The sequence below is a fragment of the Asterias rubens genome, chromosome 7 (genome assembly GCF_902459465.1).
Source record: "Asterias rubens chromosome 7, eAstRub1.3, whole genome shotgun sequence".
In the NCBI taxonomy this organism is placed as follows: domain Eukaryota; kingdom Metazoa; phylum Echinodermata; class Asteroidea; order Forcipulatida; family Asteriidae; genus Asterias; species Asterias rubens.
Genome location: NC_047068.1, coordinates 14,914,501 through 14,941,853, shown reverse-complemented (window position 1 = coordinate 14,941,853; position 27,353 = coordinate 14,914,501). Strand labels below are relative to the sequence as shown.

The 27,353-nt window shown below is 39.0% G+C and overlaps 1 protein-coding gene across 1 annotated transcript; it reads right to left on the bottom strand.

Moving 5' to 3' along the window:
• Window positions 1–397: 397 nt before the first annotated feature.
• LOC117292442 (tuberin-like) lies at window positions 398–27,076 on the bottom strand. The gene is made up of 28 exons (XM_033774477.1): window positions 26,990–27,076; window positions 25,735–25,917; window positions 24,215–24,301; window positions 22,617–22,727; window positions 22,097–22,176; window positions 20,991–21,101; window positions 20,650–20,736; window positions 19,754–19,928; window positions 19,204–19,277; window positions 18,459–18,585; window positions 18,039–18,182; window positions 17,413–17,553; window positions 16,455–16,640; window positions 15,717–15,872; window positions 14,736–14,879; window positions 14,192–14,314; window positions 13,111–13,217; window positions 12,348–12,483; window positions 11,236–11,358; window positions 9,790–9,924; window positions 8,592–8,781; window positions 7,233–7,326; window positions 6,411–6,513; window positions 4,654–4,745; window positions 3,633–3,809; window positions 2,450–2,785; window positions 1,060–1,435; window positions 398–460 (listed from the first exon to the last, which is right to left on the bottom strand). Exons 2-28 carry the CDS (start codon window positions 25,870–25,872, stop codon window positions 398–400), a joined length of 3,816 nt encoding a protein of 1,271 aa, XP_033630368.1. The 5' UTR covers window positions 25,873–25,917; window positions 26,990–27,076.
• Window positions 27,077–27,353: the final 277 nt, after the last annotated feature.

The following is a 27,353-nucleotide window of genomic DNA, read 5'->3' as shown; positions in this document are numbered from 1 at the left end:
CCTTGTTTGTTGGGGTTTGGGGTTTTTTTTTTTGGGGGGGGGGGGGGGTGGTAGGCCTGTTTGTCTAAAAATAAGATACTACAATACTTTAAACAAAATAAAAAACACCAGGTCTGCTGTTTTCCAATCATGTAAAAAAAAAAGGAAAAATTTACTAATAACGTAATTAGGCTTATTTTCATGGAAATTAAACAAATTATCTCAAACACAGGTTGTAATGTAAGCTTGGGTGTGATCACTAGGTACATGGCAGTTAACGAGTGTATGGCTTCTGACGGGCAGCCCCGCACAAAGATTACGAAATAGGGCTAGATAGCTCAGTTCAGAGAGCGCCGGCACGTTAATTTGTAGGTCATAGGTTCAAATCCCACTCTAGTCAATTTTTTTGTGTCCAATCCTAATTTTCAATTAGTATGCTCTCACTGTCCACAGAAGAATGACTGTGGGATGCCTCATGTGCCTGTAATGCAAATATCAATGAATTGTACTAGTGAGGAAAAGAATATGTCCTGTTGTCTAAATAGTCAAAAAGGCATTCATGCAGATTCATAACACACAACCTCCATTGATTATATGGACAAATTTGCTAAGTAACAGCTTCAATGTTGCTGCTCATACAACTTTGATTGTGTAAGAATTTAAACCTTGGTTGTCGTCTTGCTTTAGACACATTAAGGACAGGTCGATTTCTGTCTTTATCTGTTTAACGGCAGATGTTGGGGGTTAGATTGAATATTCCATTGATTATATGGAAAAGTTTACTAACATCTTCAAAGTTGCTGCTTACACAAATTTAAATTTGGTAAGAATTTAAACCTCGGTGGTCGTCTTGCTTTACTCACATTAAGGACAGGTTGAACTGTTGTTATTCACGCCGCTTAAAGCCGACATCAGACTTACATTGACCATTTTGAAAACTTTGCTTCGATGTTGCTGCTCAAAAAATTTTAAATTTTGTGAGAATTTAAATCTCAGTAGTCGTCTTGCTTTATACACATTTTACCACCTGTTGAGAAAAAGTGCTGCTCTGTTTTTGAAACAAAAAAGTAGTAAGCTTACCTCAGCCCATCCTTGACACCAGCAGTTGCATTGATATATGTTGACTGATGACAGCTTGCGTGTTGACGCCTCCACTCTTTCATGCAGCGAAGCCTGCACTCGCTCCACAAACTCTTTATTCGTCTCTGCCGGTAGGCGTGGCTCAGCGCTCACAGGAGACCCAGCTCGACCACCAGCACTCCCTGGACTCGTGGCACCTGACTTGGATTTGTGGCTGTCACCGCTGGTCCGTCCAGATTTTGAGGGGGGCGGGCTGCTTGATTGAAATCCGCGGGTCTCAGAGGAAGTTTTCTCAGGAGTGGCTGGGGCGTTAAAGTCAAATGATTTGCGTTTGTCGGTTGGATGGGGGGACGACGTTGGGGGGGTTGTCCCTCGACTATAAAAACAAATAATAAAAAAATGCATAAATTATTTGAAAAGTGCAGATGACCAGGTGGTGAATGGTATTTCAGAATTTGTATAAAAGAAAGCAAGCTTATTTCACTTTCTTTAGATTGATAAAAAGCTCCATCACAGTTTGAGCAATTTTTCTTTTGAGGAGATGACATATCTCACTGCATGCTCTTCTGCATGCTCTTTATAAAAACCAGTTTTCAAAGGTTGCTCAACAGTATGAAGACTTCAAATTAAATCACATCGCCTTACTTATACAAAGTGAGCTGGTAGAAAGAAAAGAAAAGATGGTTGTTTTACTCTTGATACTGCTGAGTTTCTTTAAATATAGCACCACATTAGATTGTTAAGCTAACAAGCACGTCCATGCATCAAAGGTACTACAAACATCGCCACTGAACATGACTTATCTGCTGTGTGCCATTGTCAATACTATAACAACAGTGGACATTAAGTAATTGAATAGTTCCTGCAGCAATTTTGCAACAGCTTTTGGCTAACAAAAGCTCATTTTAATGATTGCAGGGGTGAGAGTCATTACAAAGACAACAGTCTGAAACTTGGTTACAAATTCAAAGGTATGTTGAAATGATAGCATTTCTATCTTTTGGCAACCCCTGGAGTTATAGATTACAATGAGCTTTTGGGAATATTAACCAAAGCACTAGAGAAGTAGACCAAATCTTTATTTGTAGAAAAAAATATTGTCTGATTGTCTGACCTATGCAAGTTCAGCTGAAACGGCTATTGGTTACGACAGAAAAATACGCACCCTTGTAGTTAGAAACAAACACCAAATCAAACAGACCTTTATCATGGTGCAGCCATCTTGACATTTCCCCATTGATATCAATGTAACCGTTCCGAGGCTGGAAGAACAAAATAGTCTGGTTCCTATTTGCATTATGATTATTAGCATTCATTATTGTTATTCGATACAAGGAACGTGACCAAGTTGTAGGCAGCATGATAAGGGTCTATAGTGCTGGCAATTTACCTTAAAGCCTTCTCCCCAGAATCATTCCTCTTGTCGGGCTGCTTCCCAGACTTTGATCGCTGCCTTTTCAGAAACCCCTTGGACGGCACTGGCAGCTCTACAGAAGGCTCATCAACAGCCTTGCCAGAATCCCCTGTCCTTAAGGTGGTAGATCTCAAAGTGCTCGGCTTCACGTCCTCCCCAGTCTCTACCTGGATGAGGGAGGAACACTTCTCGCAGAGTCCATTCTTCTGTCTCCTTGAACTCCCACCACTCGTTGTTATGGTGATAATCTTGTTGCCTATCAACCAAGAGTCGGATTGGCCACCGGAAAGTAAAAACTCTGCCACGGGAGATCTGACAAAAAAAGTCATAATTATTATTGAAACCTTTTATATGTTGAGTTCTCATGAGATATTAAAATGGTAAGTACAAAAGTAAATACATTTTTGTTAAGTATGAGTATCGGACGAAATTAAAATAATAAAAACATGTTATTCACTACTTTTATGACAAGTATAGCCACCAACTGGAACAAAAATGTCATGAGAATTAGGAGCTTTTATTCATTTGTGCATGAAACACTTGGAAAACTGTTTGAATGTTTAACTGAGAACAAGGGCCGACCTAAAAAATGTGCTTAGGTAAAAGGCTTTTATAGACTTTTCAGGCAATTTTATTTTAAAACATTTTTTCCAAGGTCAAAAAAAAGGGTAAAGTTGAAAGGAAGAATATCATGCCTATAAACGATTGCTTTGATGATAATATTAAAAAAAAAATGCCAGTTGACGTCTTACACCAAACAAAAATATATATATGACATCGATTACAAAACAAAATCACTGAGGTAACTTTTAGTTACAATTAATCCAAATTAAAACACCGAGTATGGACCAGTAAATAACGGTCAGTAAATCACGCAATTTGCCTAAAACAGTTAGGAGCGGCTGGACATGCTAGAAGTCAAAGAATCGACTGTTGCAATTGTTCGGAACGACTCTGGAGCGCCTGGGTTTCAGACGTCGGTCTTTCCATGAGCCGAGCCAATGTAAATGTTATGTTAATTTCGCCTACTAAAACCAAAACTTTATTTGGCTCGACCTAGAGTCACTCCTAATCTATTTTCATTCGGCGCAACTCTGGCACGCCTGTCTGAGACTGGTCTTATGAGTGGGCCAAAGCAATTATATGACACAATCCATACCTCTTTGGCACTGTGGTGCAGTTAGAATACGTGTACCTGGCCATCATGTCCAGACATCCCTCAGTGAGTATTGAGTGTAACTCACTGAGTATCTCGTTTCTCGCTCGCTCAGACGTTGCCGACGACTCCTGGCCTTGCTTATCACTGGATTTTTTCTGCTCATTCTTTTTGGGCATTCTATAGGAATAATAAAATTAAAAAATTAGAGGAATTTGTTTTTTAGAAACTCCTTAAAAAATACTTTCATGAAGATGTGACTATATTTGGCAAGCTCCCTGTATACACAGTGAGAATAAAGGTTGTAATTCTGGTTGTATATACAGGGACCAGACTGCTTCTCATTCAAGCTTCTATTCAGATAAAAACGTTAAAGACCATGGACACTATTGATAATTGTCAAAGACCAGTCTTCTCACTCAGTGTATCTCAACATATACATAAAATAACCAACCTGTGAAAATTTCAGCTCAATTGGTCGCCGAAGTTGCGAGATAACTATGAAAGAAAAAAACACCCTTGTCACACGAAGGTGTGTGCTTTCAGATGCTTGATTTACCAAGTAAGGTTTTATGCTAATAATTATTTTGAGTAATTCCCAATAGTGTCCACTGCCTTTACGCTGTAATCGAATTGGCTGCTACAGCTTCGGTTACTACTGATGCTAAGGGTGTTGCGAAGGAAATCCTTTACGTCAACGCATGATGACACTTTGAATGGACACATTGCCTTTGGATTAGATATTTTGGGCTATAAAATTGTTTAGCTAGAAAGATGCTTTAAAAGAAGAATAAGTTTTCAAACAAAAGTAGCCCTCAAAAACAAACACGGTCCGCCATTTTGACAAACCAAATTTTTGTGTTGTTTCGCAAAGTTAAAGGAAAACCACAAAATTTCAAGCGTTTTTTGGTGAATCATGTATTTTTGAAACTTAGTGATGAATAGTAACTAGCCATTTATCTTTAGAAGACTTACATGTACTTATAATTTGACATGAATTTACAAGTTACTAAACCCAACTCACAGACTTGGTTTCTCTGTTAAACTGCTACTTCTCCTTAGCTTGACACGCCCAGGACTATCCAATGACATCCTTGGAGCACTTGCTCGCAGACCCTGGAAGAAAGTTTGAGCAATGACTCCTTAAAATTCTTACAATTGTCAAGTTTACAGATCCTACATTTTCTTCGCTGTCACTTCTCAGCTGACCAGAATTCTTCCCAGGATTTCAAAAAACTGATGGGCATTCTGGACCCAAATTTTAGAAGTTTGGCCTAGGCATGATGAATTGAAACAAGGTCCATGAAATGTTTTGCTACTTGGTGTTTATCTTTGGTTTTAAAAGTTCAACTGTGAAAACCTGGGGGTATTCTCATTGTCGATGACTAGAGCAAGCTAGTCGAAACGTTGAGACCAATTCAGAACTGACTCCGCGGCAGTACAGTTATTACGATCCTATAAGCTAAAGTAGTAGTCCAGTCGAATTTCTATACCATCCGCCCTGGTAATAGTTAAAAAGCAGGACAGTTCTTTTCAGAACTGAGAAGTCTCCCGAACCTCCGATTACTCCACGGCAGTAGAATAAAGCAAGACAGTTCCCTAAGAACAACTCTACCTGGCAAGTAGATACACACATGGTGTTACCGCAAACCAAATATTATACACATAATGAATGTTTATGAGTGCAATGGTGCGAATATGTTCATGAGTTGAAAGATGGAATGTTCCATTCAACGAGGCGGAGCCGAGTTGAATGGAACATTCCAGCTTTCAACGAATGAACATATTCGCACCATTGCACGAATGAAAAACATTCATTATTTGTTTTATATAACATCCAAGTAGAACTTTGTCATTTTGATTGAAAGAAACAACTTTCAAAACAAACAATTTGAACTGTAGAAGCCGAATGCTAGTAATTTTACTATGCCTTCTTGCAGTAACACCTGCTGCGTTACCAAAGACACGCGCACGCAGTGATGTTTTTACTCAGCTTTTTCGTTCCATCCGAAAAGTACCATTGCACGCTGGCAGCGTGCCAGCGTGCAATGGTACTTTTCGGATGGAACAAAAAGCACGGCGAGTGACTCAGCGTGCAATGGTACTTTTATTTGCTATCACGTGACGGACAATCCTCCAATCAAATGGCAAGGATCTGCTTGGGTGTTATATAAACATTGATACCTCACCATGCAATGCCTCAAATCCTATATTCTCATTGTTATTATCTTTATGGTGCTTGTGAATTTGATCTGATGTGTTCCCCCCAAAAAAAAAAATATTTTTGTTTTCTGCATGCAGGCTGCACGTGTAGCCTGTATCAACATTTAATCCGTATATAATTTTTGAGGCATTGCATGGTGAAGTATCATTATATATTTGGGTTGCAGTAACACCATGTGTATATCTACTTTGCTGTGTAGATTTTGATGTAATTCACATGGGGAAAACCCCTTTTGACCATGTATTCTTTACAAGCAGAACCTCTCTATAACAGTGTTATGTTCTTCATAACAAGGGTTGACTGTACTTGGTGAAATCAGGCTAAGATGTTGGTGATCTAATATAATATCAGCTAAGCTCAAAGCCTGTGTGGGTAAGAAAACACTAGCCTCTCAAAGACCAACCAAACTGGCTCCAACTTCATGACTCTGTTTACCGCCGAAATCTCCGCTTCAGTCACCATTCCCCGCTTACTGAGCAAGGGCCGAATTTCTGCGCTAGCTGTATAACGAAGAATGCCTATACACATGCGCACTTACCCTTAACATTTTCACTTACCCTTGTGATGCAGTTGACAAATTCTCGACGGAACGGGAGACGACATTTGATGAACCACATCGCGATGACGTGATGCGCTAAGGAAACCACATACAGCGAAAACCTAACATTGTTTCAGAACGGGGAAGGACTTGCATTAAAATTATCTGGAACGATTTGTTATACAAAACATAAATTTGGTAATTGGGGAAAAAGATTTCAACATCAATGTCCCCCCCCCCCCTTGAACCCACCTCCCTCGATGGACAGATAAAAGGGTGGTTCAACCATTCAGACATGTTCACAAGCACACAGAGTGTGTTATATTTCAAGATCCTACAAAAACAAAAAAAATGTTGTCTTTCCCCACTCCAACTAAGCTCAGGGGCTATTGTGGATGTACATGTATGCAGACCACTGGTATTAGTAAGTATAGAAGAAAAAAACCTATAAAAACACATTGAATCCATTTCTACCTTTACAAGCAGCATCAAAACAAAAATACATTTGAATCTCCTCTCAATTCTCCCTCACCATCATTTACTTGTGTTTTCAACTCTAAGATTCTTAAAAAGAAGACGACAAAATTGAAACAAATTTTGAAATTATCCAAAAGAATAACGCACTCACAACAGCTTAAAGTAAAATTAAAAAAATATAGAAAGAACGACACAGATTACTTAAAAGAGATAGTGTGAACATTTTCCAAAATAAGTCATGTTTCTGCAGTAATGGACCTTGATAACCACGACGGTGTAACCTCCGACTACAAAAGTCAAGACCTATATTTTTTTTTAAGTTGATCCCAGACTGAACTGATTAGAATGTTTGACCCCAACTCACTTGAATGGATTTGTGTAGTGCAGAGCTACAGCAAATATACTCATGTACTGATTCTCAACAAAGCTGGTATAGAGGTGGGGGAACCAGATTAGACCTGAAAATGAAAACAACAAAGACAAAACCTCATCATTAATACCTGTTCACACAGCTCTACAACCTTAAAAAGACCATGCCGATCACCCAAATCTCAAAACAGTATCAAGTCGGGGCACTATCTTCCCATAACACGATCTCGGCAAACTCCCACAAGGGGATATGAACACCAAGCTGGCATCAGCCAATCTTACTCATACAAACATTGGTTTAACAGTTATGATTTTCAGTTGCAGAAATCAAGAATTTGTAATTCAGTAACTAGACGACAATACTTATTTTAGTCATTGTGAAATCAGCGGTTAGCTTGGTAGGATTTGAACCCACAACCTTGTGATTGCGAGTCCTGCAGTCTAACCACTAGGCCCAAGCTGCTAAATGGTAATCAAATTGTTGTGCTACACCTTTATAGAACACTTCCTTTTAGGCAATAAAGCTATGAATACATCAATTTTGTGATCATACTTATGTCTAATTTGTATCCTTTTGCACACAATGGTAGTTTAAAATATCATTTTACTTATAATTCGTTTTTCACAAAAAATGGTGTAGTGGCTAATTTCAAACGGGAGTAACTCAGCAACGCGATACACCCCAAAGCTTAGACACATACCAAATTACTGCTGCTAATGTGTTCTTTCCAGCCATGCATATAACTCAATTCCTGAAATTGCCTACATCTGACTCGTTTTCACAGAGCGGGTCACATTTTTGTGCAGTAAGCACTCGGAAGGTTAGCATGCCTTTTCGTGTGCTTACAACAAGCAGCGCTAGAAAATGGAAATCGCGCAGTAAACACAAAATTGGCCGTTAAAGGGTCTATTTACTTTTTGTAGGACAAAAAAACACAATGTCCACAGATTTACATTAAACTTACACAGTTTGAAGATAATGATAGTAGAAAGCTTCCCTGAAAATATTATATGCTGAGGTGCTGTAGTTTTTGAGAAATGAGTAAAACAATGTCATAAAATAATTTTCGTCTCAGTGATCATGAGACGAATATTATTTTAGCATGTAAGAATGTATTTTCATTACATTGTTTAACTCATTTCTCAAAAACAACAGCCAACACCTCTGCAACTAATATTTTAAGGTACGCTTTCTACTAGAATATCTTCAAATGGACATTGTGTTGTGGACATTGTGTTTTGTGTTACAAAAAATACCCAAATCCTTTAAGCAGATCTATGAAGTTAGACCCTGGACATCAGTGACCTATACACTTTACCCTCCCCCTATCCCTCCTTCCCCCATTCTACTTACTTGAGAGGAACTCCAATACCGGTATTGCCATCGTTGGAGTGGCAGACATCTTAGACATTTCCAGAATGACAGAGGGCAGTATTTTAATCATGGTATCCTGCATCTCCATAACGCAGAGTGTCAATCCATCCACGCACTGCTGAGCACACTTCAGCTTCAATCCAGCCTCTAGACATTTAATTAGGTCAACCTGAAAGCAGAGACAAATAAAATATGGTTTGGCATACAATATCGTTTTAATAGTTGTTAATATTTTAATTTGACTTAACTGCAACTTTTGTCCTTTCCTTAGTTTGATATATTCCTTCACTTTTTCTTATATCTCACAAGACTGTTTATTTCGTTAAGTGTTTAAAGACAGTGGACACTATTGGTAATTGCCAAAGATCAGTCTTCTCACTTGGTTATCTCAACATATGCATAAAATAACAAACCTGTGAAAATTTGAGCTAAATTGGTCATCGAACTTGCGAGATAATAATGAAAGAACAAAGCACCCTTGTCACACAAAGTTGTGTGCTTTTAGATGGTTGATTTCGAGACCTCAAATTCTATATCTGAGGTCTCAAAATCAAATTTGTGGAAAATTACTTCTTTCTCAACAACTATGTCACTTCTGAGGGAGCCGTTTCTCACAATGTTTTATACAGTCAACCTCTCCCCGTTACTCGTCACCAAGTAAGGTTTTATGCAAATAATTATTTTGAGTAATTACCAATAGTGTCCACTGCCTTTAACTTATTCTTATGTAAATTGACACTGCTTTGATGAATCAAAAAGGGAGAAAAAAACCAAAGATGTTCATTTTGCATCGGGGATAAGGAATATTTTTTTGTTTTTGCTCTTACACCAACGTGCCTTAAAGGGAAGGTATATGTTTGGTAGTCACTCTGAAAAGAAATAACAAAAACAATTTTGGTTAGAAGCCTACAGCAGCTTTCGATAGTTTTAAGCATTTTGAGGAACATTTCATTTTTGGCAGTGCCCCTAGAATTTAATCTATAGCGTTACTGTCATTTACGTTTCTCAGATTGTGTATTCATATTAGGGGTTAATCTAAATCTAAATCTGGTGCAAAAGAAAAGAGTATACTTTGCCTTTAAATAAACTTTGCACTTACGCTTCTAGGCTGGAGGACAAAAAAATTAACTTAGTTCTTCTTTTTTCCAATACAAAAACACTTTGAGAATTTCCTTACTTGTTTCCGGCCGTCCAACTGGTTATGGTACGGGACCAACGCTGTGAGAATGCGATAAACACCGGCGTAGAAATCCGCTCGGTTGAAAGATGGGGGTGTATGGTGCAACCTACGGATGTGACTCCGGTCATCAACCTGTTAAGATGATTAGAATCATAATTCCCTTAAAGCCATTATACACTTTCGGTAAACAGTATTGTCCAAGTCCCACACTTCGTGTATCACATCTTATATATCAAACAACAAACCTGTGAAAATTTAGGCTCAATCGGTCATCGGAGTCGGGAGAAAATAATGGGAAAACCCACTCTTGTTTCCGCGCGTTTCGCAGTGTCATGACATGTGTTTAAAATAAATCTGTAATTCTCGGTAACGAGAATTTATATTGTTTTACTGTTTTCTCAAAAAGTAAAGCATTTACTGGACTAATATTTCAAGAGAAGTTTTTCACCATTACCTTCTGTAAACCCTGTAAATTATTTGTAAATCTGTGAACTTTTTTTTTTTTCTGTACCGAAAGGGTCCAATGGCTTTAAAGGCAGTGGACACTATTGGTAATTACTAAAAAATAATTATTACCATAAAACCTTTCTTGATTACGAGTAATGGGGAGAAGTTGTTTTTTTCTTTCATTATTATCTCGCAACTTCAACTTCGATTGAGCTCAAATTTTCACAGGTTTGTTTTTTATGCATATGTGGAGATACACCAACTGTGAAGACTAGTCTTTGACAATTACCAATAGTGTCCAGTGTCTTTAAATAACATATATACAACTACAGACACTCAGTTTGTGTTTTATATCTAGATGCTTTATAGAACCCTTGCACGATGCACAGCGTAAAGCGCACACACATGCGCCTATCCTGTCCTCCATTTTGGGAAGCAAAATTGTGGACAAACATATGCACAAAAGATTTGACTCCCAAAAAGATGAAAATGGGAGACGCGCATTATTCAGAGGTGTGTTTTATGCTGGGTTGTATAATGCGAAATGCTACCAGGTACCCTGAGGTCACGCGCACGTTTTTAAGCCCAAAGAACAGCTTTTGTCCAATTATCTGCCCCCTACCTATTCTTTTGAGTAGCCTTGAGCAACACTTTTGCTTTGTTGTTGCAATAAAGTGGCTATACAAAACGGAGCTCCCACAAATATAAACAAATTAGTGATAACATCACAGGGTTTTTCGCCAATCTTTCATTGCTTTAATTTTTTTTTATTTATTAAAATCTGTTTAATTTCTATGTGAACTAAATTTCTTTTTAGATTGAACACATTTGAAATTAATTTAAGCAAAGCTCTCTTGTTACCATTTTTATTCAAGCTGGTCGTTAAACAATAGACAAATATCTACATCAACCACAATTTATGAGTATACAGAGCTCAACACACATCTCTGCATGGCTAAAAAAAAAGTCATATTCTTTATATTCCTGTGTTCTTACCATTGAGCAGAGAGTTGCACAGAGTCGATCAAGGTTTGCATTAGAAGCCAGTACAAGAGGACGATTCTGCATGGCTTTAGCAAGACACTCAGACACCATGGTCAACACTCGCCAATCTGTCTCCTAAACAGAGATTCACAACACAAACAAAAAGACAACAAAGTAGGTTTTAAAACTTTGCATGGTGGAAGTAATAACTAAGAGAGTTTTGCGGTAACACTGTGTGAATATCTTTATAAAAAGATAACTGTTGTAGGTTTATGAAAGGCTACTTAGAGGATAATTTCAAGTGCCAACCTAAAGGATGAAAGCAACTGGTAGGGTTCGAAAATTTCATCATTTTCTCTGACATTGATTAGTCATTTTCACATTAAAGCCATTATACACTTTCGGTAAACAGTATTGTCCAAGTCCCACACTTCGTGTATCACAACTTATATATAAAATAACAAACCTGTGAAAATTTAAGCTCAATCGGTCATCGGAGTTGGAAGAAAATAACGGGAAAACCCACTCTTGTTTCCATGCGTTTCGCCGTGTCATGACATGTGTTTAAAATAAATCCGTAATTCTCGCTATCGATAATTGATATTGTTTTAATGTTTTCTCAAAAAGTAAAGCATTTCATGGAACAATATTTCAAGAGAAGTCTTTCACCATTACCTTCTGTAAACCCTGTAAATTATTTGTAAATCTGTGAACTTTTTTTTTTTTTCTGTACCGAAACTGTCCAATTGCTTTAAGAACAGAAATAAAAAATGTATAACTTTTAAGTTAATAACAACACGTCAGATGATGTCTTTAGACAAAACAAATTTCGGGAATACTTATGGCGGGAGTGTCTACTTCGACTTCCCAGTGTGTTGAGGCAGGCACCTACCAAAATAAGCTTTGTTTCACCCGAAGCAAGAGCGACACCAGGTTCTGGAAAACTTGCCTTGTAAACCCTTTCCGGGGGTTGGATTTCAGACCTTTGTCTGGCAGAAGAGCCCAAAGAGGCAAAAGAGCAAATATACATCTGCTCTTTAGCACGGGATGTATAAAAATGCCCACAATTTGATTAATGACAAACATGTCTGCTGCCACCACTGGTTTAGATGTCTTGTACTCACGTATTTCAAACAGATGGTAATCACTTTGAACGCATCTGCAAATGGGATGGAGGTCGTCTTGCAGAAACGCTCCGACAGGGGCGGGGACGCACAAACAGAGGGCGGGGACGTCTTGCCTGTAATGTCCATCTCCATTCTGTCAGCAACAACAAAAACGATCAAAAACAATAGATTGGTGTTTCATGGCCGTGAGATCCATTGGACTTAAGTTCTGATGGCTGAACCATCGGCGGAGTGTGGGTTCGATTCCTGGTCATGACACTTGTGTCTTATGAACAAGACACTTAACCATAAATGCTTCTCTTCTCGGGTGACACTGCAAGGGCTGAGATAGTAATGTGTTGGAGTGTGGGTTCGATTCCTGCTCATGACACGTGTGTCTTTGAACAAGACACTGATCCATAAATGCTTCTTTTAACCCAGGTGTATAAATGGGGAAATGCAAGGGCTGAGACAGTATCATGTTGGATTAATCCCTAAGTGCTAATATGAATTGTTTGGGGTTGAATTGAGAAAGTTTTAACTATAACTGGGCAAAGGTCTTACATGTATTTATTTTATGTGTTCTGAAAGTGGCATTATCATACATGTACAATCTTCTTTAAGTACTCAAAAGGTGTCACCCCTCATACATATGACTCATACGATACATGTAATCACGAAAGGGCAATATCTCTCAAGAAATACTACTGACTTTGGGATGTACCAAGGCAACACGAATCAGCCAGATACATTTTGTTTAGTGAAAGACACCACTACTCACTTGCGATCACAGAGAACATACGGGCTGTATTTAATGACGCCATCTTTGTCTGGTAGTCCGATGTGATACGCACAATCAGACCGAAGATGTAAAAGATACTCAAACACCTGGATAAAAAGTAGAGAAAATACCACAACCATTAGAAACCCCGACTTACAAAACCGTCTCAGATTTTCATATTAGTCATATAGAATTGATAACATTTTCTTGATGTACGTTTGAGTGCTGGTCAGTGATTAGAGTGCAGCACTTGCAATCACAAGGTTGTAGGTTCGAATCCTACCAAGCTAACAGCTGATTTCACAATAACTAGTATTGTTGTCTAGTTACTGAAACACAATTTTTTGGTTTGTGCAAGTCAAAATCATAGACGTTAAACCAATATTTGTATGAGAGAGATTGGCTGTTGCCAGCTTGGTGCTAATATCCCCTTGTGGGAGTTTGCCAAGTTCCCTTCATGAAATCTTTTAGGCCATGGTGGTTTACAGAAAGCTGTAACCACCTAAGCAAGTAATGTAGCAATCGTGTATGGGACTTTTGGTTAAAGGGAAGGTACACGTTTGGTAATTACTCAAAACAAATATTAACTTAAAACATGACTTGGTAATGAGCATTGGAGAGCTGTTAATAGTATAAAACATTGTGGGAAACGACTCCCTCTGAAGTGACGTAGTTTTTGAGAAAGAGGTAATTTCTCACTAAATAATAAAAGACTTCTAGCTAGAAGTCTTTTATTCCTATCTGAAAGCACACAAATGCATCCAACATGCATACGCGCATGCATGTCGGACCTTAGTGACGGACCTTCGTTGCGTCGTGATTGATCAATATGCAATGGGACGGAGCTTAGTGGATCGGTCTATTACCAAACGTGCACAATGCCTTTAAGGGGGGGGGGGCCAGAGGAGTTGAATTTTCTGAAACTTTGCACAGATAAAAATATAAGTACCAACCACTGAGTCTTTTTGGCTTTCTCTGTCCAATTTTGCCTTCTTCTTGCTGTGCCTAAATTTCCCACGCCATTCTGCCCAAATTTGGGAGGGCAGTCCTTATAAGACGAAAATAACAGTGAAATACTCACCATACTCCTGATCCTCCTGGCCGTTTCTGATTGGTAGCTGTGTTGATACTGAGCTTGCATGTGATTGGTTAGCAGTTCAAATGCCAATACACAGTGATTGGATGGCAGTCGATACAATTTTGACTGCAGAGAAACACATAAAATATTGTAAAAAGGATGTGTTATAGCACAGCGGTCAAGCGCACTGGACTCAAGCTCAGTGTTTTTGATCCCTGTACTGACACTTGTGTCCTAATGCAGGGCATTTAAACATTATTGCTTTGTCCTTTGGATGGGGCATAAAGCTGTTGGTCCTGGTTTTTGAAATGCAAGTTAAAGAATTCAGCACTTATCGTGAAGAGAAGGAATTCCCTTAGTGTTATGGCTGTCTGCAGATTGCACCACAGCACCTTGTAAACATAACATGGTGCTATAAAAATAAGTCAGTCTTACATTTCAAACTTAACTCTCCATACTTTCTGCTTATGCAATTTGTTTCTACTATAATAAGCATGAAAACTAGCTTACTGTTAAGCAGCGCTCTCTAATCAGCCTGAGTACTCACCCTGAACAGTTCCATGAGGCCCTGCACGGCAGCCTTGATGTCAACAAGATCCTCCTCGCTCTGAATGACCCTCTGATGGGCGGGGTCTGCTCCTTCCATTGGGTTTCCGAGACTCGCTATGGTATGCATCGGCTTCATCAACACCTATAGGTATGATTCAATAGACTGTGTAAGGGCCACGACACACGAGGCAATGCGCCATATTTTTGACCTTCATGCGTTAAAGACACTAGACACTATTGGTAATTGTCAAAGACCAGTCTTCTCACTTGATGTATCTCAACATATGCATAAAATAACAAACCTGTGAAAATTTTAGCTCAATTGGTCGTCAAAGTTGCAAGATAATAATGACAGAAAAAACAACCTTTTCACACGAAATTGTGTGCTTTCAGATGCTCGATTTCGAGATCTCAAAATCTAATTCTGAGGTCTCAAAATCAAATTCAAGGAAAATTACTTCTTTCTCGAAAACTATGTTACTTCAGAGGAAGCTGTTTCTTACAATGTTTTATACTATACACAGCTCCCAATTAGGTTTTATGCTAATAATTATTTTGAGTAATTACCAATAGTGTCCAGTGCCTTTAAAGCAATGTACATGGGACCAAAGTGGTCCCAAAATGTTTGAATAGGCACAAGACTTTGTAGAGCTGTTCATGCAGTAAACCACCTTCAGTGTGTTGTCATGAGTGGGTAGTGATTAAAAATACATAACTCTCCCTTCTTGAAAAAAACAACTAGCGGAACATAATAGTTTGCCATTTTATCGTGTTAAACATTTGATTCTACAAAATAGTGAACAGTGTCATGAACACAAAAAACACAAAATTTCAAGGGATATTTATGTAAAGCATTGTATACTACTCTTCAAATATCTTCCAAACCATATTCATTTCAAAGCAAATACATTTCATAGCCAAGAAGCACCCAATTCGATGGCAAAATGCCTCAAGAGCAAGAGGTGATGGGGGTCGCTACCTTCTGAATGATATCCAGTATGTCTAGACAACGATGGGTCTGGCAAACTTGGGCGACGTCCACGAGCAGCTGGACTGCTGTGTACCTCACGATGGGGTCAATATCCTCTGAGATGTGGCTGAGCTGAGGTAAGACCACCATCTCAATCAGATCATCCTGTAGACAAGAAGGGAAATACACAAACGCTACTTCATATGCAAGGGGGGTCTATGTATTTTGGGCAAAAATGACATCATTAGTGCAGAGTGCTTTTCACAATTTAAAGCTGTTTGGTATTATGCCATCCCTAAATAAGGAACCAAGTTATCCCCTCTGGCAGCATTGTTTTTTGCAATGATAACAAATATCGACAGCTCAGGGCATGATTTGACAGAAATCTGCATATGGGCTAGAATTACCGAATTCCGCAATAAGCAGTGCCAAGAAATTATAATTAGCGAGATTAGAAAAATCAGCTATATTTAAGCAGTGGAATGTTAAATATGAAATGGTTTCAACAGTCATTTAAACAAAAAAAAATTTCAAATGCATCTTTCTCAAAACATTAAATTGTGGCTGAAGTGTAAGCCTTTCCAAACCCATCCTCACACAAGCAAACATTCAATCAGAACAATTCTGTAAATTGTTCAATATTGTTGGATAAACTGTTATTATCTAAAATTTCATATGTGGAGGTCAATGAAACAGAAGTGGGGATTGGGACTCGGGATGGATTTTGACCTTTGAACTTTGACCCACCTCATAGAGATGACTCGTTGAGCTGATGACCGATGACAGGACCCGGAGAGCCGCCTCCCTAATTGCCGTCCGATCCTCATTCCTGAAGTAACGATCCATAAGGAGTTGTAGATTCTGGATCCAGTCTACTTTGGTCGGATGGATGGACTGGGCTCGGAACCCCACAAGGGTCAACACGGAACTCTCCTGGAATAGCACACAATAAGACAAAAATGGGTAGGTTTTTAGTCCTGTGATAGATCCATTTTAGGGAAAGTATACATTTGGTTTTGGGAACCCATTGATTGTTTTAACCCTAATAAAATATAGATGTATACATTAAAACTAACCTGTTAAAATTTGGCTTCAAAAGTGTAGCATATTTGAGATAATCAGGAGTGGTTATGTTTAGCAGGAAGAATAATCTGTCATTGGAATACACCATCTCATTCTCAGATTCCAATTTTGGGGATAAAGACTTCTTTATTCTCAAAATGATTTATTCTTTAACTTTGAAGTAAATACATTACTTCAAAGTGAAATGATTCTCAAAATGCTTTATACGTTCAAGAGCTGTTGTAGTAACCAAATAAAAAGAAATTGACACCATTATTTATTAGAGTAATTACCAAATGTATATCTTCCCTTTAAGGATAAAAATATATGTTTAGGTTATGTCCAAATAAAGCAACATTGGCTACGGCTATTGTCGTTGGCTGCAGCGACAAAGATTAGGCCTTTCAGCATTCAGTCATAGTCACTGCCGAAGCTCTCAATATGGGGACTTTTGGGACGCTTGGTGGCAGCAGACTTACCAGGTAAAATCCATTGTTCTTGGTAATGTGCGCATGCTCAGAACTACGTAAACAATGGACATTTACCTGGTAAGTCTGCCGCCATCTTGCGTTCAAAAGTCTCCTATTGGAACAAGGCCATTGACAGCACAACTGACTGACTAAAAACAAACTGTGCACTTTACCGGTCTGATGTTAGCAAACTCCTCTACAATGCCAAAGAGTCTGGTTGCAGACCCACTGAATGCCTTGGTCTCGTGTAGCATCTCTGTTGTCGTCACCAGATCATGCAGGTCATTGGGCAGCAACTCATGCGTGGAATATATCTGGAAGAATAACGATCAGAAATCACTTTACCAAACGCCTCTTGCAATGATCCAATACCAAGATTTTGTTCAGATACACTTGTCAATTCTCACTAATAGAACCCAACATAAAACAGAAAATACTGATTTTGATTTAACATGAAACTTCACAGGAAAGTTAATAAGATTTTTCTTTAACATGCAATTTTACAATCTTTGATTTACCATGAAATTTCACATGACTTTGATACAACATGCAAATTCAAATTATGGAGACCCCTCCTGCGCTTAGAACCCTTCCCCTCCTCCAAAAATAAAAGTTTTTCTTTAAATTGCTATACTTTAAAACAGTGGCTTCAGACTTTTTCAGATTTAATTCTTTTTATTTATTCTGCTTAAATATCATTCAATTTGGCCTGAGGGCCAAGAAATGTGATGAAAATAAATGTGAAAAAAAAAAAAAAAAAACATAACACAAGTTTCAGAATTAATGAAAAGAAACCTACGTTGATTTTTCTAAACAGCTCCTCGATGATGTCCAGCACAATGTCCCAAGTTACTGGCTGAATATCCTTGCCGTACTTCTTAACGAGTCGCTGTAAGGACAGGGTCACTTCGTATGCTACGAGTGGGTGCTTACAAGAAAGAGCCTGCGATGGAAAAGTTTAGGGAAAGATTGGGAGTTTTTAAAAGAGTCAAAAGTACATAAAATTCTAGGACATTCTGAATAATTTGTGTGATGCCCGACATTTAAATTCAGTAACGGAAGCTTTAAAGTCAAATTCAGTTTTTTGATGTAGTCATTTTCAGATAGATGAAGTCCAAGTGGGGGAAAAAAATAACGTCACAAAAAAAAGTGGCGACAAAACCCGAGACTTCACATGTCTGGTTTAAGTGTGTTGCAGTTTGATTTGTTGAAGCATTACCTTTAGGAATGATGGCAGCACTGAAGTGAAGTTGTGTTTGAGAGACTGTACTCTCATGGATCCCCAACGAGCCATCCCGACATAGAACACTGCACCCCTCAGCAGGATGATGTCGCCTTTGTTCTGCCTGTAAGGGGACATCAACAAATAAATATCAACTCGCCTGTTGTGGTCAAGCGGATAAGAACACCAGACTCAAGCTCTGGCATCCCAGTTGTGACACTTGTGTCCATAAAAGCGAGCCACATGATGATTATTGCTGCGTCCTTCGAATGGGATGTAAAGCCATATGTCTTTAGTATGCATTGTGTAATGCATACTAAAGAACCCAGTGCACTTGTTGTAAAGAGAAGGGGTTTGCCCCTGTACCCCTGCGCCACAACACCTTTTAAACCATTGGTGCTATTTATATAAAAAAAATTAAGCAAGTCTCCAGACACACAAGGCCAGAGGGCCACTGCAAGGTGTGGGCAATAATTACATTTTTCCAGAGGCCGTTGCCACCTACTCCGAGGGCTGAAACAGGGTTACCCCCTTTTACAGTCCATACAGATGTATAAACGAATAGGTCTCATACTTTGAAACATACATGTAGCTCCACATACCCTGCAGGAAAATAAACTAAGCGCTTTGATAAGCCCTTAGGGGTTAATATACACTCTGTAAGAACCTGGTGTTATTATTAATATTATTATAAAAACAACATTAAGAATTATGTCCCGCTGTGGGGGGACCAAAAACTTACCCACTTTCCATAATACTGCACATTGTGTAGATTGCACTATGGCCAAGATGGGTCCCCAGCAGATTACGCATCAACTGAAAAAAAGAAACAAAAAACACGAAGGAAAATATCAACAACTAGAATTCTACCGTCCAGTGCTTGGCCAAATTCTGGTACTCTCATGGTGTGACAGACTAGACACTAGAGGGAACTCTGTAGAAAAAAAGATGGGTATGGGGTAACTGGGCAAAGGTGTGGGTGGGGTAGGAATTCTACCTTCCAGCTTGCTTGGGCAAATTCTGGTACTCCCGACAGTGTGACAGAATGCAGTAAGTAGGTTATAGAGAAAATTCTAGGAGGAGATTGGTAGAGGGCGACTGGGCTCGGGTGATAGGGGTCCGACAGAATGTAGTAACTAGGTTATAGTGAACTCTAGGAAGAAGAGATGAGTAAGGGGGCGACTGGGTGAAGGTTGGGTTTGGTTGTGACAGAATGCAGTAACTAGGCTATGGAGAAAATTTTGGAAAGAACAGATAGGTACTTTGGGGCGGAGGTAGGGTAGGGACTCTACCTTCCAGCTTGCTTGGGCAAATTCTGGTACTCCGACGGTGCGACACAGTGCAGTGACTAGGTTATAGAGAGACTCAGTGGGGATACAGCTGTAGCATACAACAGCTTCCAGGACCTTCAAGGATTGCTCGATGTCATACTCCCGACCAGTGCGGCTACAAACTGTGCAAGTATGCCTGCAAAGAAAATGATTGCCCCCAAAAATAATATCGGCTAAGTAATTCTCAGAAAACAAAGCATATAGTCCTAGTCAGCATGTTAGCCTTAATGTGCTTACAGGGGCATATAATTTTTCAAATGCTTACCGTCATCTCAATCCACTAAAAAAATATATATAAAATAAACCAAAGAGAACAAAACTGGCTTACAGCAGGCATTCTTTTTTCTGCCCGTAACAACTTCAGAGCTGAACTATTCATGAATATAACAAATTTATGATGAGTATCTGATGTCCAATAAATAAATGCTACCACGGAATGCTAATTCAGTGAGCTTAGAGGCATCGAACAGGTAAGATTTGAACTCTGGAGCTCTGAAATTATTTCACCTCAAAATTAAAAGGTACCCTCATATCTAGGGCATCACAGTAGTATGTATACAAAAGTGAACCGCCTCTGAGGCTAATCAATTGACCTACCGTGCTACGCATTATGATAGTAGGGACTTTTCGTTTTCGACGACGGATGGTTCTGCGACGGTAAAGATGACATTTGGCGTCATCTGCGCATGCGTCGGCTTTGAGGACGGTCGTCCCTCAATTTCTACGACAGTACTTGGGATGAATCTTCGTTGTGCTGAAAACGACAACGTTTAGCTGAACAACCGTCGCAGAACCATCCGTCGTCGAAAACGAAAAGTCCCTAATATCAAACATACAACAGTTAAAAGTGATCTTACTTGACTAATCCTGAGACAATGTGGTCGTCCAGGTAACAGGAGTTAAACTTGAACAAATTGATGAGTAGGCCAAGAAACTCTGCAGTCCTGAATTTAAATTAAAAAACAATCATCTCCATTAAAAACGACAAATTTGTTTTGTTTGATTTGTGTTTTTCAGCAAAACAAATTTATTTTTAAATTAGAATATGGCATGTTCCCTTTTGCAGTGTTTGTCATTAACAAATAAATAAATACAAAAATAGAAAGAAAATCCACAGAAATTGTGCGCATCTCAGTAAATTAAAGTCAGTTTCCCCTGTGATTTATTATTTAAAGTAGAGGCCATGAGATTATCTTACATGCCGTAACTAATAACATCTGGCATCCAGGCTAGGAGAAATGGCCCCATATCCTCCTCAAAGTCAAGGAGGTTTTTACCGTTGGCACTCAGTGACTTCAGAACATCCAGTCTATAGAAAGAAGCAGACATTGTCATTAATTATTCATCAATCAATCAGAAGGCATTTCCTCAAAGTCAAGGAGGTTTTACCGTTGGCACTCAGTGACTTCTGGACATCCAGTCTATAGAAAGGAACAGACATTATATTACTTATTCATCAATCAATCAGAAGGCATTTCATCAAAGTCAAGTAGGTTTTTACCGTTGGCACTCAGTGACTTCTGGACATCCAGTCTATAGAAAGGAACAGACATTATTATTACTTATTCATCAATCAATCAAGCTAACAGCCAAAGTCATAGTAAGCAGGCTAAATTCAGACACTGGCTAAGCCATATGGTGACTACTTTAAAAGGAAGGTTCTGGCGGCATGAGCCTGGCGTTTCATTTTAATTGTGTTGTGAAAAGGCTGCGCTTTATGGTACAATGTCTTTGCACTGACACCGTAAAGTGCTCCTGACTTTCTTATCTCAGAGGTTTTCTTCCCACATCTAAAACTGAAACTTCCTTCCTTGCCTTCTCTCCATAGGGTTCTTGGCTACTACAGTCATTAAGATTGCTTTTCTGAGAGTCCTTGGCTTCACAACGTGAAGAAATTCAATGAAATAGGGTTTTCCTCCAACATCTTAAAATGAAACTTCCTTCTTTGTCTTCTCTCCATTTGGTTCTTGGCTAATACAGTGATTTAGTTTCTGAGAGTTCTTGGCTTCACAACCAGTATAAATAAAATGAAATCGCACAGGGTGCTGTCACTGTTACACTGTAACTGAGATAGAATTTATAACTCCAGCCGTCGATTTCACCAAACTCTTCCTAACTTAGGATTAATCTTAAGACTTAGGATGAGGTTCCGTATCCAAAGAAGTAGGACGCATTAAACCCATCCTTACTCGTCCTAACTTGAGATAGGATTAATCCTAGCGTTTCGTGATCATGATGACAGTGCTCCTTTAAGTGAAATATATTTCAAACAGAGCACTGATAGTGTTCAAGTGAAAAACAAACCTTTGCGGCAAATCTTCAAAGATAGAGTGGTTCTTGATGACCTCGAAGAACAGCGCCCTCATCAGCCCGAGCCTTTCACTCTAAGCAATAATGACGAATGATGAAAACAGAAGTGAAAAACACTTATACATTTCTCAAAATACCCTAATAATTAAATCGGGCAACAACATTGCTCCCCTTGGTTTTATCTTCTTATTGAAAAACAAACTTAACCCTCCACTGAATATGCAACACTGGTTGCGACAGATTCTTTCATGAGCAGCAATTTATTACGGAGGCCAAACAATTAAAACACTTTAAGGTGAAACCAATCTGCCCCACATTTCTCCATTTCATTTTACGTAATTGACATGTGAAAGACGTACAAGCAAAAAATAAAACTTTATTGAAATTTCACTAAAAAAGGTACTAGCTTTGAAAAATAATTATTTTGTACAATAACTGCTGCTGGTCTGATCATGTGATAAACATATGATTATCATGTGATAATCATGAGACAATAGTCTGCAGGGGGTCTCACCTGACCATTAATGATACACTTGATGAAAGTCAACATGAGGTGTCTGTGCTCCGTGGGTATGTGTGGCTCCAAGAGGTCAGAGGTCGATACCCATAATGCCTCAATTCCATTCTGAAATGAAAAGAAGAAAAAAAAATTCTCCATAAAATAAATACAGATTTATTTCTACTATAAAGCCTGAAGTTTTGTTTTTACACAATGTGAGAGAAAAAAATTGGTCAATGTTAGAGACCAAAACATTGTTTAAAGGCACTGGACACTATTGGTAACTACTCAAAATAATAGTTAGCATAAAAACTTACTTGGTAACAAGCAATGGAGGGTTGTTGATAGTATAATACATTGTGAGAAACAGCTCCCTCTGAAATAACATAGTTTTTTTGAGAAAGATGTAATTTACACTCAAATATTTGAATTCGATTTCGAGATCTCAGAATTAGATTTTGAGGTCCCGAAATCAAGCATCTGAGAGCACACAACTTTTAGTGACAAGGGTGTTTTTTCTTCCATTATTATCTTGCAATTTCGATGACCAATTGAGTTCAAACTTTCACAGGTTTTTTATTTTGTGCATATGTTGAGAAGACTGGTCTTTGACAATTACCAAAGGTGTCCAGTGACTTGAAGTCTTTTCTAAAAAAACATTAGCATTTTATATAACATTTGACAGCTTTGATGATTTTAACAATTAGTTTTCCATTACAACAGTAGTGTTGTACCTCGAAGATGGCAAATAATTTTTTAAAAACCCAGAGGATGACAGGAAATTGGTGAAGCAATGCGCCATATCTTTTACTGCGAGGGGGTGCTCTCAAACATATTTGTATCACTTCCGGGGTATATTCATTCATATCCCAAACAGTAATTCAAGACTGGAACACACTACCACCACAGACATCATATCCACCACAGACAATAAGACTATAGTCCAATTTAAAACAAGGCTGCAACAAAAGTGACAGGATGCCTATTAAAACTGTGCAGGACAAATCCCGTATCCCCCTGGAAGTAATACAAATACTATTTAGTGCGCCATCATGCGGTCCAAAATATGGCGCATTGCAATCCACATATTTGTGTTTGTATAGGCCCTAGTGTCTTGCACTTTGATAAAAAAATATCAGGGGTGGAGAGCATGAACATTCCTCAATTGACCCCTTGCACGCGCGTCACACGCGGCGACTGATGCCACGCTAACCATGTTGGTGGGCAGTTAAGTTTACGTGTATTAACGCCGCGTCGCCTAAAATGCACACATCACCGCATAACGCACAGCATAGAGTTATATATATAAACGCACAGTGAAATTGCCCACCAGTATGGCGCATTCAAGATTTTTCTGACGATGACGTCAGGTGAAATGGGTCAATAGACTACAGAGGAGGGACAATGCAAGACAAACATGTAGAAAATGGACCGACAATGATGGGCACCAGTTGCGATTGTGACACATCGCCCCAATCTATGCCACAACTTCTACCTAGCCCTGGAGGAGCAGTGCTGCATTGAAGACAAGAAGGCTGTGAGATGCGCCCAATCCTGGCCAGACATTAGTTAAGTAGATGATGGACTCGAAAGAAGAATAACAAGTTACTTACGTCTTCTAGTCGCTTGGTTGTCACCAACTCACACAGGTCTCTGATTGCTTTCACTCTCTGGCTGATTGGACTCTCTTTGGAAATCTCCTAGAGTTTCACAAATCATACAATAAAAAATAAGATTCAAACAAAAATTATATGAATGATTTTATGATTCATTCCTTCATTAATCAAAAATGAAAAATAGCTCTAGCCTGTAAGGTAATCTGTTCTTAAAGGATTTTGGTACCTTTTCAAAATGTCCATAGATTTACATTAAAATTACAGGGTTTGAAGATTTAATGATAGTGGAAAGCATCCCTTCAAATATTACTTACTGAGGTGCTGTAGTTTTTGAGAAATGAGTAAAACAATGTCATGAAAGTACGTTTGAAAATGCTTAAAATAATTTTCGTCTCATGAGACAAAAATTATTTTCATTACATTACATAGTTTACTCATTTCCCCAAAACTACAGCACCTCAGCACGTAATATTTTCAGGGAAGCTTTCTGCTATCATTATCTTCAAACTGTGTAAGTTTAGTGTAAATCTGTGGACATTGTGTTTTTTTTCCTACAAAAGTTACATACACACTTTAAGTGTTATGAAATTCCACTGTATGCCACGCCCACTTCACACAAACTGGCTCCACTGATTACCAGAAGCACATAGGGCTTGCATAGAGCTAGTTTATTTGGAGCTTTGCATACCCTGATTAAAGACTAAGGTCTTCTCAGAATAAAGTTGATATCATAAACGCATCTACTGACCATGACTAGTTGAAACAATGAGATTAATTAATTAAGTGAAGTTTAAAAATGAAAAGTCCCCTCAGGAACGGTTAGCTTGGCATTTTACTAGTCCATCAACTTGTTCACTGTTCCATATGAAATATGGAAGTGTTTCAAACTGAACTAGCCAGCCTGACTACTTGGGAGTGAATTTTTACTTGTCCACTGGTGTTCTGACTGGCATTTGGCCAGTGGACCACTGTTTAAGGGAGAACGAGGCCCTCAGTCCTAGAAGAGAAAGTGGTAGTCCCTGTCTTTTGATTTGCCCACCTCCCAGGACAGTTCTTTTCGGAATTAAGTAGTCTCCCAAGTTCTGAAATCTACCTCTCTACAGGAATAAATAGCAAAAAAGATTGAAAAAAACAAATATACACAGCAAAGTAGATGTATACACATGGTGTTACTACATAGCAAAAATACATTGATACCTCACTTTGCAATGCTGGAAAACACATAACAACTTGAATGTTACTGTAAGACTCCTCAATGGTACATATACAACAAGCTCCTACCAAGCTTAAAAGTGATTTCACGATGACTAGAATATAAGTATTGTCCTTCTTGATTTGAGCAATTCATAATCGTGGACATTAAAGTTAAACCAATGTTTGAGAAATTGGCTGTTGCCAGCTTGGTGTTATCATCTAAATCTACTGGGAGTTTGCTGAGTTCTCTTGACGGGAAGATCATCTAAACAAACAAACAAAACAAACAAACAAACAAACTTGTCATTATAATCAGTACAAACCTTCAGAAGGGAAGGGGTGACCAGAAACTCTTCAGATTTGGACTGAGTTGTTGCGCCAGTATTGATGGCTCCTTCTCTTCGACGGAAGATGTTCTGAAACTTCTGCTTGAATGTCTCCTTCGATACTGGCCTGGCCATGGTGACTTCCTATCTCCGGACCTCTTCAGATCCAGTTAAAACATCCTGAAAAGGAACATCAATTATCAAGTTCTGTCAATACATATTTGGATGGAGGATTGTCTGCTACATGGTTTTCATAAATCATACTGCTGGAAGAATATTGTATACCACAGAAGCAATGTGCCTGGGGAATACAGAAACTAACTGAATGCTGGTCATCTCGCCACCTGACAAGCTTGCCACCAACAAAGTCGCCCCCTGCAAAGTCGCCCCCTACCCGGTTCGCCCCGGGTTGAAACAAAGTCGCCCCCTGGCAATGTCACCCCCAAACAATGTCGCCCCCTAGCAAAGTCGCCCCCTGACAATGTCGCCCCCTAGCAAAGTCGCCCCCAGATGTTGTTCGGAAAATAATTAAGGCTACAATAATTATGGTAAAAAAATTAAATTAAAACATTTTCAGAAAAAAATTCTGTATGAAGTAATGTGCTTGTGGAAGGTCTAACCCTAACCCTAACCCTAAAAACCCTAACTCTAAAAACCCTTACCCTAACCCTGACCCTGACCCTGACCCTGACCCTTACCTTAACCCTAACCCTAACCCTAACCCTTAACTATTTTCTGGGGCGACTTTGCTAGGGGGGCGACATTGGCTGGGGGCGACATTGTCAGGGGGCGACATTGTTTGGGGGCGACATTGTCAGTGGGCGACTTTGTAACAACTCGGGGCGAGCCGGTTAGGGGGCGACTTTGCATGGGGCGACTTTGTTGGTGGCGAGCTTGCTAGGTGGCGAGATGACCAGATGCAGATGACCAGCCCCCAAACCATAGAGTAAGCCCAAACTAACTAAACTCAAGCAAACTGGAGTTGGACTTTTGTTGAATTGATTGTCAATTGAAGAGATTCTGATTAAAACAGATTTGCAATAATATATCAGTAATGAACATACGGCTGAGATGTTCCCCTTTCTGTTGCTTAAACGATCGGATAACTTTCCGTATGGCGCCACCACTTTTTCACTCATTTTTACAAAAAGGGATATCTCATTGAGGTAAATTAGATACTATATTATTTCATATCGAATGTAAAAGTGGTGGCGCCATACGGAAACTTTTCCAAACGATCCCGTACACTTACCGATCAAAAACGACGATCAGATCTGCCGATCAACACACTGCGAACTTAAAATTGGAGGCCATGGGCGCCGCCATGTTGAAGTATCCCATCATGCACTGCTCCAAAAGATCACTTTGCCTGGTCCGCGGGCATTTGAACAATGCACAAACGTGCGAATTACAGGGAACCAGCTGTGATGTTTTGGTAGCTTTCGCGGGAATATCTTTGAGGTAGAGAGAGATACACATGTCAAGCAAGTTTTTATTTACTTCGAAAAAGGGTGGAGATCGCATGTGATTTGTAAAATGTATCAAACGAAAATGAAGATATGACTACCTTGAATAATAATAGAACACTTGATAGGCTAATAAACTACAATTATCTG

Excerpts from the sequence above, each read along its gene's own strand:
- LOC117292442 (XM_033774477.1), bottom strand. The coding sequence starts at position 25,872 with ATGGCCAGGCCAGTATCGAAGGAGACATTCAAGCAGAAGTTTCAGAAC. Across the intron at positions 13,218-14,191 it reads CCAGGAGGATCAGGAGTATG|GTGTTTGAGTATCTTTTACA; the intron begins GTGAGTATTTCA and ends CTTTTTATCCAG. Across the intron at positions 8,782-9,789 it reads AGTTGGACGGCCGGAAACAA|GTTGACCTAATTAAATGTCT; the intron begins GTAAGGAAATTC and ends CTCTGCTTTCAG.